The sequence below is a fragment of the Gorilla gorilla genome, chromosome X (genome assembly GCF_029281585.2).
Source record: "Gorilla gorilla gorilla isolate KB3781 chromosome X, NHGRI_mGorGor1-v2.1_pri, whole genome shotgun sequence".
NCBI lineage: Eukaryota > Metazoa > Chordata > Mammalia > Primates > Hominidae > Gorilla > Gorilla gorilla.
Window position 1 is genome coordinate 151723645 of NC_073247.2, and position 16158 is coordinate 151739802.

The following is a 16158-nucleotide window of genomic DNA, read 5'->3' on the forward strand; positions in this document are numbered from 1 at the left end:
TATCAAACTGCATAAGAAAACACAATATATCAAATTTTGTGAGATGCAGCTTAAGCAGTCCTAAGTGGAAAATTTATAGGTTTATTTTTATATTAGAAAAGAAGAATGGTTTGAAGTGAATAATATAAGATTTCACCTTAAGGGGCTATAAATTACATTCAAATTGAATAGAAAAAATAAAATAGTAAAGATAAGGAACAGAAATAATTGAAATAGAAAAAGCCAAAATGATAGACAGAAATCAAGAAAGCTAAAGATAGTTTTTAAAGGAATAAAATTCATAAAAGCCTAGCTAAAAGTAATCAAGAAAAAAAACACAAAACATAAGTTACCAATTTCAGAAATTATAGAGGTCGCGTCGCTACACATGCTACACACATTTCAAAAATATGAAGGGAATATTATGTACAACTTTATGCCAACAAATATGACAATTTAGATGAAATGGAAAAAGCCTTTGAAAAACAATTTTCCAAACTAACATTAGACTGGACTTTTTGAATAGTGTAAATACCAAAGTTAATTCAAAACATAATAGCTTCTCAAAAGGAAAGTTTCAGGAATGGATGTCTTCACGGATGACTACTACCAAATACTTAAGGAGGAAACAATACCAATTTTAAACAAATTGAACATTACAAAACATTGCAGACATAAATTAAACACCTAAATAAATGAAGAGATATACGTTCACAAATTGAAGGTCACAAAGTTGTTAAGATTTCAATTCTCCCTATATTGATTTATAAATTCAACACCGTCACAATGAAATCATAACAGGCTTTGACATTAATAGAAAAGCTGATTCTAAAATTTTTAAGAATGTAGGGAGTGTAAATTAGTTCAACCATTGTGGAAGACAGTGTGGCGATTCCTCAAGGATCTAGAACTAGAAATACCATTTGACCCAGCCATCCTGTTACTGGGTAAGGATTATGAATCATGCTACTATAAAGACACATGCACACGTATGTTTATTGTGGCACTATTCACAATAGCAAAGACTTGGAACCAACCCAAATGTCCATCAATGATAGACTGGATTAAGAAAATGTGGCACATATACACCATGGAATACTATGCAGCCATAAAAAAGGATGAGTTCATGTCCTTTGCAGGAACATGGATGAAGCTGGAAACCATCATTCTGAGCAAACTATCACAAGAACAGAAAACCTAACACCACATGTTCTCACTCATAGGCGGGAATTGAACAATGAGAACACTTGGACACAGGGTGGGGAGCATCACACACTGGGGCCTGTTGGGGGGTTGGGGGCTAGGGGAGGGATAGCATTAGGAGATATACCTAATGTAAATGACGAGTTAATGGGTGCAGCAAACCAACATGGCACATGTATACCTATGTATCAAACCTGCACGTTGTGCACTTGTACCCTAGAACTTAAAAGCATAATAATAATAAAAAAGAATGTATGAGGGACCTAGAATAGCTGAAATGATCTCGTAAAAGAAGAGCAAAGTTGGATGAGCTGTGTTACCTAATTTTATGTCTTAGCATAAAATTGTGACATGACATGAAATTAATCATGACAATGTGGTTTTGGCATAAGGACAGGCAAATAGATCAATGGAACAGAATAGATGAGCTGGCAATCTCTTTTTCTAAAAGGACAGATAGCAAATACTTTATGTGGTGCAGGCTATACAATCTCTGTCGCAACTACTCTGCTGTAGTGTGAAAGCAGCCATAGCTGACAGTTAAATTAGTGTATCTGTGTTCTAATAAAGTTTTATGAACAATGAAATTTCAATTTCACATAATTTTTACATCATAAAATATTCTTTTGCTTTTTTTCTCAACCATTTAGAAATGTAAACCAAAAAAAAAAAAAAAACCAAAAACACCTGTCTTAGTTTACAAACCATACCCAAACAGATACAAATGGAAATTTGTTTGAGGGAAGTGGAATGATTCATACTTTGACTGAGAATTAAATAAGGCCACTGTACCTTGGAGGGATTTCAGATAAGACATCCAAAATAGTAGGTCATGGTAAAGGGTGGGAGAGAACAGAATGAACCACTGAATGGGGGTGGCTGTAGGGAATGCCTTTAAGGAAACACCTTCTCCCTGCTATGTGACCCACCAGAATTGAACATGGGGAAATGATGAGGGTAGCAGGTCATTTTGAAATGGACCTTCGGGTAGTATTTGGGGTGGAAAAATCCCCTTTCTCCAACCACATTTTGGCCACCCCAGCAACACCACCCCCACAGAGGTATCAGCGCTTTGTGATGTCCAAGCCACCCCAGGACTACCATTGGATAGGGGTGCCCCATTCTGACCAAACAAAGCTGAAGGGTGGGGCTCCTCATTACCCAGGGGTGGGTATACAGAAGGAGGTCAGGAGCATGGGGTAGACCGTTGGGAGGCTTAAATATGGCTAAGGAGACCCACACGCCAGTGAAGCCTAAAGAAAATATGAAACAACCAATTATAAGCACGAAAATGCCAACCCCAAGAACCAAAGAGAAGAAGGAAAAGAAGAACTCTTCTCAACAAAAGACCAACAAAAATGGCAAGGTCAGATGATCCTATCCTTGTTCCTTCTTTTCTTCCCCCTCTATTCTCTCAAGACCCCTACCCTGTCCTTGCCTAGCACAACTCCCTTCCTCAGCCTGCACTCCTATTCATAAAGCTCCCCTTCCTATACAACCTCTTTCTCTTCCCCTAGACCAATGTCCTTCTGGCTCACTGTGTTGTCCTTCCAGGTGGAGAAGAAAATCATAAAGGTAAAGAAACCCCTTCAAAGGAATTCAAGAAAAAAAACTCAATCACCTCCTTCCTGCTCCAAAAAGCCTAGGATAACAATGAGACCAACAATATTTGTGTGTCACCACAAGCAGAATAAGACACAAAATAAAAATCAGAAGAGCAAGCACGAAAGACAACAGAAAATAAAAATCAGAAGAGCAAGCCCAGAAGCCGCTGGCAAAAGCAAACCATCCCAAGTGACCATCTCTGCTGCCAGTAAATGCAGAGCCTGGATCAGAAACGTACAACTAGCAACAGCAACTCTGGGGAATCACCAATCACATAAAGGCCAAATCTGAGCCCAACAGTGTTCCACCCATGCTGATGAATGCAATAAAATCAGCACAATGTAAAAGGATGATGTGGATGTTTGTCTGTAGTGGGGAGGGGGTTAAGGAAGAAAAACTGCTAAGAGGGAGAGAGGCGGGGTCCTGTATGGTTCGGGGCCAGACCAACAGGTATACAGTTAGCCATCGGGGGATAAGGAGTGGGTGAGGACTAAGAAATGTAGACAAATCAACACTTTGCCCCACAGACAAGAAGAAAAAGGGCTTTGGTGTTTCTACATGTACTTAGGGTAGGTGTGGGTAGCAACATCAAGGTCTAAATTCCCAGAACCCAGTTAGGAGGAGGGTTTTATGTGTGATGTGTGTGGCAATAACACACTCCACAAAAAGACAATAAAACCACCTCCAGGTCACCCGTGTCATAGTGGTGTATGTTGTACCCCACACTATGCTATAAGCAAGTAAAGGCCCTCAGGAGGACCCAAAACTCATCCTATCAAGAGTCACTCTCAGCACCCTGAAAGACAAATAGTAGAGTTTGGAGGCCACAAACCCAGCACTAATTAGGCCACTTTCTTGTTAAGTAGCTTAGGATGGAGCAGTGGCCTACCAAGTGTGGGGGCAGTGGCAGAGGTCTGCCCACTTGCTGGCCATAAAGAAAAACATTGTCTGCAGAGAATTTTAATATAAGAATAATAAAACCCAGGAAAAGTCTGTCTTTTACTTATTAGCACCAGATACAAGTTTTCAATTTTTCTCTCCCCAAATCCTCTTTTGGTCTGAGTTGTGAAAGATTGCTGTGGTTAAATTTAAGCTTGAACAAAATCAATGTAAGGTGCAAATTAGCTGATTTTTAATATTTATGTTTTAATAATCATTTTATTCTACAGGGAAGTTAATTTGGATAAATCCTTATTAAATAGTTGGTCCAAGACATAGGCTGTTCCTTTCTAAAGTAAGTTCTTAACAATTTGGAATTGTTTTGATGCAGGACAGGCAAGCCCCACACTTGGGGCTTAGGTGGAAGGGTTCTTGGCTTCACTCAGGAAAGAATTCAAAGGCAAGCCAGTGGTGTTAAACAGCAACTTTAATTGAAGCAGAAGTGTAGAGAGCAGCAGAGGTACTGCTCCTGCTCCTTGCAGAGCAGGGCTGCCCCATAGTCAGTGTCCCCAGAATAGCAGCTCAGAGGCAGTTCTGCACTCATATTGATTCCCACTTTTAATTATATTCAAATTAAGGAGCAATTTATGCAGAAATTTCTAGGATGAGGGTGGTAACTTCAGGTTGTCAGGTCATTGCCATGGAAAGGGGCAGTAACTCCTGGGTGTTGCCATGGCAACGGTAAATTGACATGCCACATTGCTAGACAAGGCTTAAGGAAAGCTGCTTCTGCCCTAGACCTGGTTTAGTTAGTCCTCAGTTCGGTCTGCTGTCCAAGCCCCGCCTCTGGAGTCAAGTCCTGCCTCCTACCTCAGTTTGAGCTTTCTTTGAGCATACTTCCAGACTGCAGTCCCTGTGGTAATATATGATACATATGTCTACACTTTAAAAGTACATGAAATTAAAAATTATAGCATGTGATTATAAAGGCAAAGAACAACCGGAGTTACCTCAGCTCTGTGATTCTGTGTAATCACTTGTTTTTATTGGTGTCTAAATCAGTGAAACGAAGTGTTAAATTTAAGGAGTAAAATTTGGGGGGATAAAGACATTTTTATTACATTTGAAAATAAAATATTTTACTGAATTTGAACAATGTACTCAAGCATGAAATGTATTCTTTAATTGCTCATTAATACTACATAAAAATCAAAATGCTAAAATTTTATATCAGTTGCATATTTTAGTAGTTGCCTACATTTTACTTTTGCTTAATTTTCTTAAAATTGTCTTATGATTTTTACTATGACAACTATATGCAAAATGTTTTATAGAGAAAATTTACACTTTATTTTCTTTCTGGTTATAATTATTTGTGTTAATTCATGTGTATTACTAAAAATATTCTGTTGAGGTAGCGGCGTTAAAAATATATCTCACAACTCAGTGTATATACTAAAAATCATTCAATTATGTACATTTATTAAGTGGTTGTACATTAAATGAATGAATTGTATGGCATGTAATTATAGCTCAATTAAATTGGCTGTGTGTGTGTGTGTGAGTGTGTGTGTATGTGTGTGTGTGTGTATCCAGGTGAGAAGTATATTAATTGTGTCATGGAGGGAAATATTTTTTATCTAAAATCTCTCATAATTTGGCCCCAGTCTCTGGTATTTTTGTTTTTCTTTTTTCTTTTTGTTTTAAACATCTCTATTGAGGAATAATTAACCTACAATAAACTGCATGTTTAAAGTATGCAATTTGATCAGTTTCCACATACATATACATCTGGTAAACCAACACCTCAATTAAAATACTGAACATATTCATTCGTAATCTCCAAATGCTCAAAACTGGAGACAACCCAAATGGCCATTAATAGATTAAATAATAAACAAATTGTTGTATATTCATACAATGGAATACTACTCAGCAATAAAAAGCGAATGAACTAAGAATACACATAATGACATGCATGAATCTCAAAATAATTACGCTGAGAGAAAGAAACCAGACAAAACAAAGTGTTTACTATATGATTCCATTTATATAATATTTTAGAAATTACAAACTAATCCATAGTGATAAAGAAAATCATTAGTTGCCTGGAGACAAATTTGAGTCAAGGTGGAAGGAGTAGAAAGGAGCGATTACAAAGGAGCACACAGAAACTTTTGGGAACAATGGATATATTCATTACCTTAAGTGTGGAGATGGTTTCATAGATGATTATGTACGTCAAACCTTTTCAGTTTGTACACTTTATTTATTTATTTTTTGAGACAGGGTCTCACTGTGTTGCCCAGGCTGGAATGCAGTGGTGTGATCTGGGCTCACTGCAGACTTGACCTCCCGGGCTCAAGCAATCCTCCCACCTCAGCCTCCCTAGTAGCTGGGGCTGTAGGCACACATCACCATACCTGACTAATTTTTTTTTCATTTTTTGTAGAGAGGAGGTCTCACTATGTTGCCCAGGCTGGTCTTGAACTCCTGGGCTCAAGGGATCCTCCTACCTTGGCCTCCCACAGTGCTGGGATTATAGGCATGAGCCACTGTTCCCGGCTGTACACTTTAAATATATGCATTTTATTTCATGTCGACTATACCTAAATAAAGGGTTCTTAAGCTATTGTTATTCTAGAGAGATAAGGGCAGATAATTACATTTACAAAACAAAAACAGAATGGACAACTATTATATACCCATCATAACTAAAAATAATAAATAAATAAACAATAAGATCCCCAAACCACGATGGTTTCCAAATGTAATAATAGAACAAAAACTAGTTCTTGAAAATTAAAAAATATAACAACTAAATTTAAATATTAATCAAAAACTCATGCAACCACGATTAAATTCCAAAAACATTATTTTAAATAAAAGAAATATACTCTATAATTTTTCTGAAGTTTGAGAACAGTCAAAACCATATGTGGCAATAAATATCAGAATACTGTTTATCTTTGGGTTTGATATTGACTGGAAAATGGGCATGAGGAAATATTCTGAAGTGATGAAAATATTCTATATCTTGATATGTGTGGGGGTTACATGACTGGGTATATACATATGTAAAATTTCATCTAGCTATACATTGAAATTTGTGCATACCTCAATTTCAGAAATTGAATACTAATGCTGAAATACAAAGTGAAGAAATTCTCTATGAAGTAGAATAAAAGAAAAATAAATAAGAGCAAAAATAATAACTTCAGAAAGTCAATCCAAAAGATCTAACATCTGAATAATAGGGATTCCAGAAAGAGAAAACAAAGAAAATAAAGAACGTGAAATTATCATTTAGTAATATATAAAATTTCCGTAGAACTGAGGTACTGGAGTCTCCATTTAGACTAAAAGAACCCAATGAGTGTCCACCAAAAGGAATGAATATATACATATTATCATCAAAAAATTTTATCACAAAATTTCAGAATTTTGTGATAAATAAATTATCCTGAATGCTGTCTCAGAGAAAAAAAAGTCAAATATCACATATGAAGGAATGAGAATGAAAATTGCATTTCACTTCTTTATAGCAATACTGGATGCTAGAAGATACTGGAAGAATGTCTTAATATATTATTTATGGAAAATAAATTTTTTCTTAGGATTTTATACTGAGCCAAACTATGTTTCCAATGTTATGACAGAATAAATACATTTTTAGATATGCAGGCTTTCAAAATATTTACCTCCAATTCATTCTGTTCTGGTTACATAAAAACCACCCTAAGTCATAGTTGCTTAAAAAAACAACTATAATTTTGTTGTTGTTGTTAATGACTCTGAAATTCGAGTAGGTCTAAATGGGGAAGGCTGGGCTCGTGTTTCAAGTGGTATCAGTTAGGGTGTCTCAATTGAGACCTGAAAGGCCCACTTCAAGATTGCTCACTCATGTGTCTGGCAGTTAATATTGGCTGCTGGCTGAGAGTTTAGACAGAATTGAGAGCTGGAGTCCTTGATTCTCTCCACATAGACCTCTACCTGTGACCTGTGATTCTTCATAGCACAGTGGCTGGGTTCAAAGGATGAGGATTCTGAGAGAAAGCCAGGTAGAAACTACTGATTTTTATGGCCTAGACTTGGAAACCACACGGCATCATTTCTGTCATGCTCTGTTAGTCAAGGTATGCTCAATGGTCTGCCCAGGTTGAAGAGGAGGGAACACAGAGTCTACCTCTGCACAGAGAAGTGGCAAGATTCTGGAGAAATATGTTGGACAGAACATATCTCTGTGGCCATTCTTGGGAAATAAAATATAGAGTTTACTGCACACCCTTTCTTAGGCAACTATTGGAGAGTGGGCTACACTGAAATGGGAGTGCAGGCCCAAAAAGTAGAAGATGTGGATCTAAGCAATCAAGAATTCAACACAAGGGAGATGCAAAGAAAATCTCTAGGATGAGCTGGGCGCCATGGCTCATGCCGCAATCCCAGCACTTTGGGACAAGGCAGGTGGATTACTTGTGGTCAGGAGTTTGAGACCAGCCTGGCCGACAGGGTGAAACCATGTCTACTAAAAATACAAAAATGAGCCAGGCATGGTGGCAGGTGCTTATAATCCCAGCTAACCGCGAGGCTGAGGCAGAAGAATCACTTGAGTCCGGGAGATGGAGGTTGCAGTAAGCCGAGATCTTGCCACTGCACTCCAGCCTGGGAGACAGAGCGAGACTCTGTCTCAAAAAAAAAAAAAAAAAAAAAAATCTCTAGGATGATGGTAAAAAGAGATCTCTAGATCACAGCTGTTCAGCAGGCCTAGAGCAATGAGTTCAGATTCCAGCAGTCCTGAAAGTTCTGGGAGAGATTTCTTCAAGAAGATGAAATTGCCAGGAGGAGAGTTTGGGGTTGTTTTGGTGGTAAGTACATAGAAAATCAAGTAAGTTTTAAAAATGCTAGGGAAAAATGTGAAGGAGATGGAAAATAATCATAATGTACTTCATGACTAAGTTGACTATTGTGTCTACATAATCATAATAATGTTAACATTGAATATTGAACTAAAAGTGTAACTATATTGAGAGCATATGGATGGGTCGTGGGATGTGTGTGTAAGAGAGAAGCAGAGAGAGAGAGAGACAGGTACAGAGGCTAACTCCTATCTCCCGTAGTGTAAACTCAATCTAAAAGATGCTTCAAGCTGTAAACCCAAGCCCTTTTCATGCAAGCATGGAATTTGGAGAAGTAGCTGTAAATAGAAATATAATCAGCTCAAAGAACTAACTGAAAGTGTTTGCATCTGGGGAGCAGAATACAAGAAAGGACTGTTGCTTTTCTTTTCTTTTTTTTTTTTTTTGCCATCACAGGGCCAGAATTTCTCTTAAAAAAATTATTTAACTTTAAGTTCTGGGATACATGTGGAGAACGGACTGTTGCTTTTCTTAACAGGTCTTATAGATCTAGTTGTCTCTTTAAACTACATGTGTATATTTATTTAATAAAAAATAAAACTAATTTTATTATTTTTTATTTTTTTAAATTTATTTATTTATTATATTATATTATACTTTAAGTTCTAGGGTACATGTTCACAATGTGCAGGTTTGTTACATATGTATACATGTGCCACGTTGGTGTGCTGCACCCATTAACTCATCATTTACATTAGGTATGTCTCCTAATGCTATCCCTCCCCCCTCCCCCAACCCCACGACAGGCCACAGTGTATGATGTTCCCCCCGCTGTGTCCAAGTGTTCTCATTGTTCAATTCCCACCTATGAGTGAGAACATGCGATGTTTGGTTTTCTGTCCTTGCGATAGTTTGCTCAGAATGATGGTTTCGAGCTTCATCCATGTCCTTACAAAGGACATGAACTCATCCGTTTTTATGGCTGAGTAGCATTCCATGGTGTATATGTGCCACATTTTCTTAATCCAGTCTATCATTGATGGACATTTGGGTTGGTTCCAAGTCTTTGCTATTGTGAATAGTGCTGCAATAAACATACGTGTGCATGTGTCTTTATAGTAGCATGATTCATAATCCTTACCCAGTAACAGGATGGCTGGGTCAAATGGTATTTCTAGTTCTAGATCCTTGAGGAATCACCACACTGTCTTCCACAATGGTTGAAGTAGTTGACAGTCCCACCAACAGTGTAAAAGTGTTCCTACTTCTCCACATCCTCTCCAGCACCTGTTGTTTCCTGACTTTTTAATGATTGCCATTCTAACAGGTGTGAGATGGTATCTCCTTGTGGTTTTGATTTGCATTTCTCTGATGGCCAGTGATGATGAGCATTTTTTCATGTGTCTGTTGGCTGCATAAATGTCTTCTTTTGAGAAGTATCTGTTCATATCCTTCACCCACTTGTCGATGGGGTTGTTTGTTTTTTTCTTGTAAATTTGTTTGGGTTCATTGTAGATTCTGGATATTAGCCCTTTGTCAGGTGAGTAGGTTGCGAAAATTTTCTCCCATTTTGTAGGTTGCCTGTTTACTCTGTTGGTAGTTTCTTTTGCTGTGCAGAAGCTCTTTAGTTTAATTAGATCCCATTTGTCAATTTTGGCTTTTGTTGCCATTGCTTTTAGTATTTTAGTCATGAAGTCCTTGCCCATGCCTATGTCCTGATGGGTATTGCCTAGGTTTTCTTCTAGGGTTTTAATGGTTTTAGGTCTAACATTTAAGTCTTTAATCCATCTTGAATTCATTTTTGTATAAGGTGTAAGGAAGGGATCCAGTTTCAGCTTTCTCCATATGGCTAGCCAGTTTTCCCAGCACCATTTATTAAATAGGGAATCCTTTCCCCATTCCTTGTTTTTGTCAGGTTTGTCAAAGATCAGATAGTTGCAGATGTGTGGCATTATTTCTGAGGCCTCTGTTCTGTTCCATTGGTTTATATCTCTGTTTTGGTACCAGTACTATGCTGTTTTGGTTACTGTAGCCTTGTAGAAGTCAGGTAGCATGATGCCTCCAGCTTTGTTCTTTTGGCTTAGGATTGTCTTGGCAATGTGGGCTCTTTTTTCATTCCATGTAAAACTAATTTTAAAAAGATATTCCTCCTCCAAATCAGTCCATTAATTGCAGTAGTCTTCCTTTCTTTTCTTTTCTTTTCTTTTTTTTTTTGAGACAGGATCTCACTCCCATTGCCCAAGCTGAAGTGCAGTAGTGCAATCATGGCTCACTGCAGCCTCAAATTCCCAGGCTCAGGGGACTCTCCCCCCTCAGCCTCCTGACTAGCTGGAACTACAGGCATGCACCACCATGCCTGGCTACTTTTTTTTGTATATTTTTAGTAGAGACAGGGTTTCGCCATGTTGCCCAGGCTGATCTCTAATGCCTGGGTTCAAGTGATCCGACTGCCTTGGCCTCCCGAAGTGCTGGGATTAGAGGCGTGAGCCACCACGCCCGGCCTAATTGCAGTAGTCTTCTAAACTTCCTGCTGAGGCCATGGGCAAAGCTGGGCTTTTGTAAAAAATCATTTCCCTTGACGATAAGGCTGTGGCATTTTTTTTTTTTTTCAGTACTTACTGCTTCCACAGTACTTAGCGTTCCTGCCAATAAAAGAAGGTGGGGGGTAATAAGAGATGTTCAACTTCATTAGTAATGGGAAAAATAAATGCAAATTAAAACAATAATAGGTTGGATCAGGAGATATAACACTGCAGTGGTTAAAATCATGGGCATTGGAACCAGGCTGCCTCTATTCAAATGCATAGCGCTATTGCTTGTAGCTGTGTGACCTTGGACATGTTGCTTTAGTTCTCTTAGCTTCAGTTTTCACATCTGTAAAAAGGAGTTTATACAGTATTTTCTTCCTATGGTTGTTGTGAGGATACGATGAATTAATACATACAAAGTGCTCAGAACAGAGAAAATACTTTGCAAAGTAATTTGGCAAATCTAGTAAACTGGAAAATGCTTATACTTTGTGGCCCAGCAATTCAATTCCTAAGTCTCTCCCTGAGCAAAACTCTCAGAAGTGGGCACAAACGGACATGCCACGAGAGCATTTTCTCCAGTACTCTTTGTAATAGCAAAATATAAAATTGAAATTAAAAAGTGGAAACAACCTAATTATCTCTCAGTTGATGAATGGGTAATTAAGCTGTGATTTACTTATACAGTAGAATGCTATGTAACTGTTAAAATGAATGAACTAGAGTGAATACTACAGCAACATTAATCAGCATGAATAAGTTTTTGAAAACAATATTGCATAGAAAAAATGAAGAAAAAGAGCAAACATACACTATTCAATTTTAAAAATTGTAAGAATACTTGAAATACTTTTTTTTTTTTTGAGATGGAGTGTCACTCTGTCACCCAGGCTGGAGTGCAGTGGCGCAGTCTTGGCTCACTGCAAACTCCGCCTCCCGGGTTCAAGTGATTCTCCTGCCTCAGCCTCCTGAGTAGCTGTGATTATAGATGCCCGCCACCACGCCCGGCTAATTTTTTGTATTTTTAATAGATATAGGTTTCGCCATGTTGGCCAGGCTGGTCTTGAACTTCTGACCTCTAATGATCTGCCCACCTCGGCCTCCAAAAGAGCTGGGATTACAGGCGTGAGCCTCCGTGCCCGGCTGAAATAATTGCTTATATTCATACATAAGTACAAATATATGCACAAAAGTGATGCATGACAACTGCAGGACAGTGTTTACCCAAGGAGAGATATGGATGAAGAGGTCATGGGTTGTAGAGTTTTACTGTATTTGTAATACATTATTTCTTAGAGAGAGCTGAAGCAAATGAAGCAAAATGGTAGCGTCCAGTTAATTGCATGGTGATTGTAGGTGGCTGTGTTATCATTTTATCAAGTGCAACTTACAATTAATCTGTAGATTTAACTTCTATAAAATATGATTAATAAACTGAAAAACATTATACAAATGTTAGACCACTATCGTTATTCATATGTCATTATTCAGGCAATATATGAACATGCAGGGCAAAGATAATGCTTAAGTTGAGAAACAGCCAAGGTGTAATGCTGGTAGACTGTCCTAGCGTTCTAAATTCCAATGAGTTTATTTTTATTTATTTATTTTTTTTGAGACAGATTCTCGCTCTGTCACCCAGGCTGGAGTTCAGTGGCGTGATCTCAGCTCACTGCAACCTCCGCCTCCTGGGTTCAAGCGATTCTCCTGCCTCAGCCTCCCCAGTAGCTGGGATTACAGGCGCCCTCCACCACGCCCAGCTAACTTTTGTATTTTTAGTAGAGACGGAGTTTTACCATGTTGGCCAGGCTGGTCTCAAACTCCTGACCTCAGGTGATCTGGCTGCCTTGGCCTCCCAAAGTGCTAGAATTACAGGCGTGAGCCACCACGCCCGGCCTGACTTTATTCTTTGAGTCACTCATGAATAGTGAAGACTGATTAACAAAAAATAAAATGACTCCCACCTACTGCTGGAAGTAGCAATGGAGAAAACTTGAAGAAGACCAAACACTGATAAAATTTCCCATCCTTAAAGTCTGGCTAGCTCTCTCCTCCATTGTGAACCCTTCACTGATCACCCTCCTCCCCAGTCAGAATCCACCTTCTTAGGCTCCTGCAGCATTTCATCACAAGCAGTGTTCTCATTAGCTTTCCATGAATTTATCTTCCCCAATAAACTGTGAAACTGAGAACAGAGAATATCTCTATTTCACTTCTTATATTCCCTGCTGGGAATATCCTTTCTTACCCACTCGTCAAGCCTCAGGTCCAGAAAACTCTTTCCTGATTCCCCCAATTTGGGTTAATGCTCTTTCTCTGTGCCTCCATAGTACCCTAAGCCAATTTTTGCTGCAGTGTGTGTCACACCATATTACTGTCATTCCCTGTTTACCTGACACTCCATAGAGACTGTGAGCTCCTTGACGTCAGGGACTGTGTCCCCGCAGTGTTCAACAAAGGACTGGCCTATAGAGGGATTGCAATGATTGCATACTTAAATCAAGAAAACGTACCAATTCTGCAATTAAGTCTTGTATATGCATAGCAGATGCTCTGGCTTGATTGTAGTCGAAGAATAGCTGGTGTGGAGGATTGAGTTCTAATTGTCATTATTAATCTCATTGTGAGCATAGAAGCACTGTAAAAACACCAGAACCTAGCTGAGAGTATATACAGGAGTGACACTTTTCAAATGGGCATAATTAACAAGGGAGTGTAACAATTTTGTGATGGCCTTTTATGTTCATTTTTCCCAAGCCCCATCTGATCACCTTTTTAGTAGTAATATATGGAATATAGTAGCTTGGTTTTTTTGTTTTTGTTTTTGTTTTCGTGTTTTTTTTTTTTGACACGGAGTCTCACTCTATTGCACAGGCTGGAGTACAGTGGCGTGACCTCAGCTCACTGCAACCTCTGCCTCCCGGGTTCAAGTGATTCTCGTGCCTCAGCCTCCCGAGTAGATGGGATTACAGGTGCATGCCACCATGCCTGGCTAATTATTGTGTTTTTAGTGGTGGTGTTTCACCATGTTGGCCAGGCTGGTCTTGAACTCCTGACCTGAAGTGATCTGCCCACCTCAGCCTCCCAAAGTGCTGGGATTACAAGCGTGAGCCACTGCGCCCTGGCTATAGTAGTTTGTTAAACTAAATACCATTCTGTTAGCTTTTTATTTATTTGTTTTTTTGAGACAGGGTCTCACTCTGTCATATAGGCTGGAGTGTAGTGGCACAGTGACGACTCACTGTAGCCTTGACCTCCCAGACTCAGGTGATCCTCCCACCTCGGCCTCCCGAATATCTGTGAATACAGGCACATGCCACCACACTCAGCTAATTTTTGTATTTTTTGTGGAGATGAAGTTTTGCCGTTTTGCCCAGGCTGGTCTCAAAGTCCTAAGCTCAAGTGATTTGCCTGCCTGAACCTCACAAAGTACTGGGATTACAGGCGTGAGCCACCATGCCCGGTCCCCATTCTGTTAGCTTTATAATAACATTAACTAACATTTATTAAGCACTCACTAAGTTTAAACCAAGATTGATAAACAGTTATTCACGTGTAATACTCCCCAAAGTATCTTCGCAGTACTATTATTACTCTATGTTATAGGTGAAGAAACTGAGGCTCAGAAAGATGAAGTAACCTGCCCAAAATCACTCAGCACTTAAACCTGGGTAAATTGACTACAAAATCAATCTTCTTAAACATCTCGACAATATTTCATTTCCTTTTTAAGACATCGTGGTTGCCATTTAGGATGGCCTCCTGTGATTCCTACATCCAGGTATTCATTCCCCTTGAATGTGGGCTGGTTTGTGACTCATTTCTAACTAAGAGTATCTGGTGCTGGCCGGGTGTGCTGGCTCATGCCTGTAATCCCAGCACTTTGGGAGGCCAAGTCGGATGGATCACTTGAGGTAAGGAGTTCCAAAGCAGCCTGGCCAACATGGTGAAACCCTGTCTCTACTAAAAATACAAAAATAAGCCAGGCGTGGTGGCATGCACCTGTAATCCCAGCTACTTGTGAAGCTGAGGCAGGAGAATCGCTTGAACCCAGGAGGCCAAGGTTGGAGTGAGCCGAGGTTGCGCCACTGCACTCTAGTCTGGGTGACAGACCGAGACCCTGTATCAAAAAAAAAAAAAAAAAAAAAAAGAGTATATGGTGCAGGTGATGAGTTATCACTTCTGTGACTAAGTTACAGGAGATGGTAATCTCTGTTTTTCCAGCACACTTGCTACCTTATTGGCTTTGAAAAAGCAAGTGTCTTGTTGAGGAGGACACTGTGGCAAGGATCTTGGGGCAGCCCCTGGCCCATAGCCAGATAGAAACTGAGGCCTTTGGTTTTACAAACCACAAGGAACTGAATTTTCCCAACAACTACATGAGACTGGAAGCAAATCCTTCCCCAGCCAACCTTCAGAAGAGAATCAAGCTCTGGTTAACACATTGATTGTAGCATCATTAGAGACCCTGAAGCAGAAGATCCTGTTAAGCAGCGGCCGGTTTCCTGACCTACAAAAACAGTCAGATAATAAATGGGTATTGTTTTAGGCTGTGAAATTGTGGCAATTTATTGTGCATCAATAGATTACTGATACAACCATTAAAGATACTGCTACAACTAAGTTATATAAATTATGTATATTAATATATAAATATTGCAAACACATGAGTTTACTATGTGTCATGCACTATTCTAAGTACATGTATTTACTCACAACTATCATATGAGGTAGGTACCACTACTGCCTCCATTTTCTAGATGAGAAAATAGAGGTATAGATGTTGTCAGTAACTTGGTCACACATCTAGACAATGGTGGAACTTAGATTTTTATCCAGGTATTCTGGCATTGAGAGTCTCACTCCTTAACCACTCTTATATTGAATCCAATATAATAATTTCTGAAAAAGATTCACGAGAGAATGTGGCCATTAAAACTTAATTTATTAACATTTATTTATTTATTTTAATTTGTGCAAATATATAGGGTACATAAATTTTGTTACATGTATATAATACATAGCGACCAAGTCATGGTATTCGGAGTATCCATCACCCAACTACAATACATTTTTGTTAAGTACAGTCATCCTATTCTATTAGTAAA

At 38.9% G+C, this 16158-nt stretch overlaps 1 protein-coding gene across 1 annotated transcript; it reads left to right on the forward strand.

The window, feature by feature from the left end:
* Positions 1–2347: 2347 nt before the first annotated feature.
* On the forward strand, positions 2348–3134 carry LOC115932372 (uncharacterized). The gene is made up of 2 exons (XM_031006099.3): positions 2348–2548; positions 2737–3134. Exons 1-2 carry the CDS (start codon positions 2405–2407, stop codon positions 3076–3078), a joined length of 486 nt encoding a protein of 161 aa, XP_030861959.1. The 5' UTR covers positions 2348–2404; the 3' UTR covers positions 3079–3134.
* The last annotated feature ends 13024 nt before the right edge of the window (positions 3135–16158 follow it).

Coding starts and splice junctions, on each gene's coding strand:
- LOC115932372 (XM_031006099.3), top strand. CDS start 2,405: ATGGCTAAGGAGACCCACACGCCAGTGAAGCCTAAAGAAAATATGAAA. Junction 2,549..2,736: donor AGACCAACAAAAATGGCAAG/GTCAGATGATCC, acceptor TTGTCCTTCCAG/GTGGAGAAGAAAATCATAAA.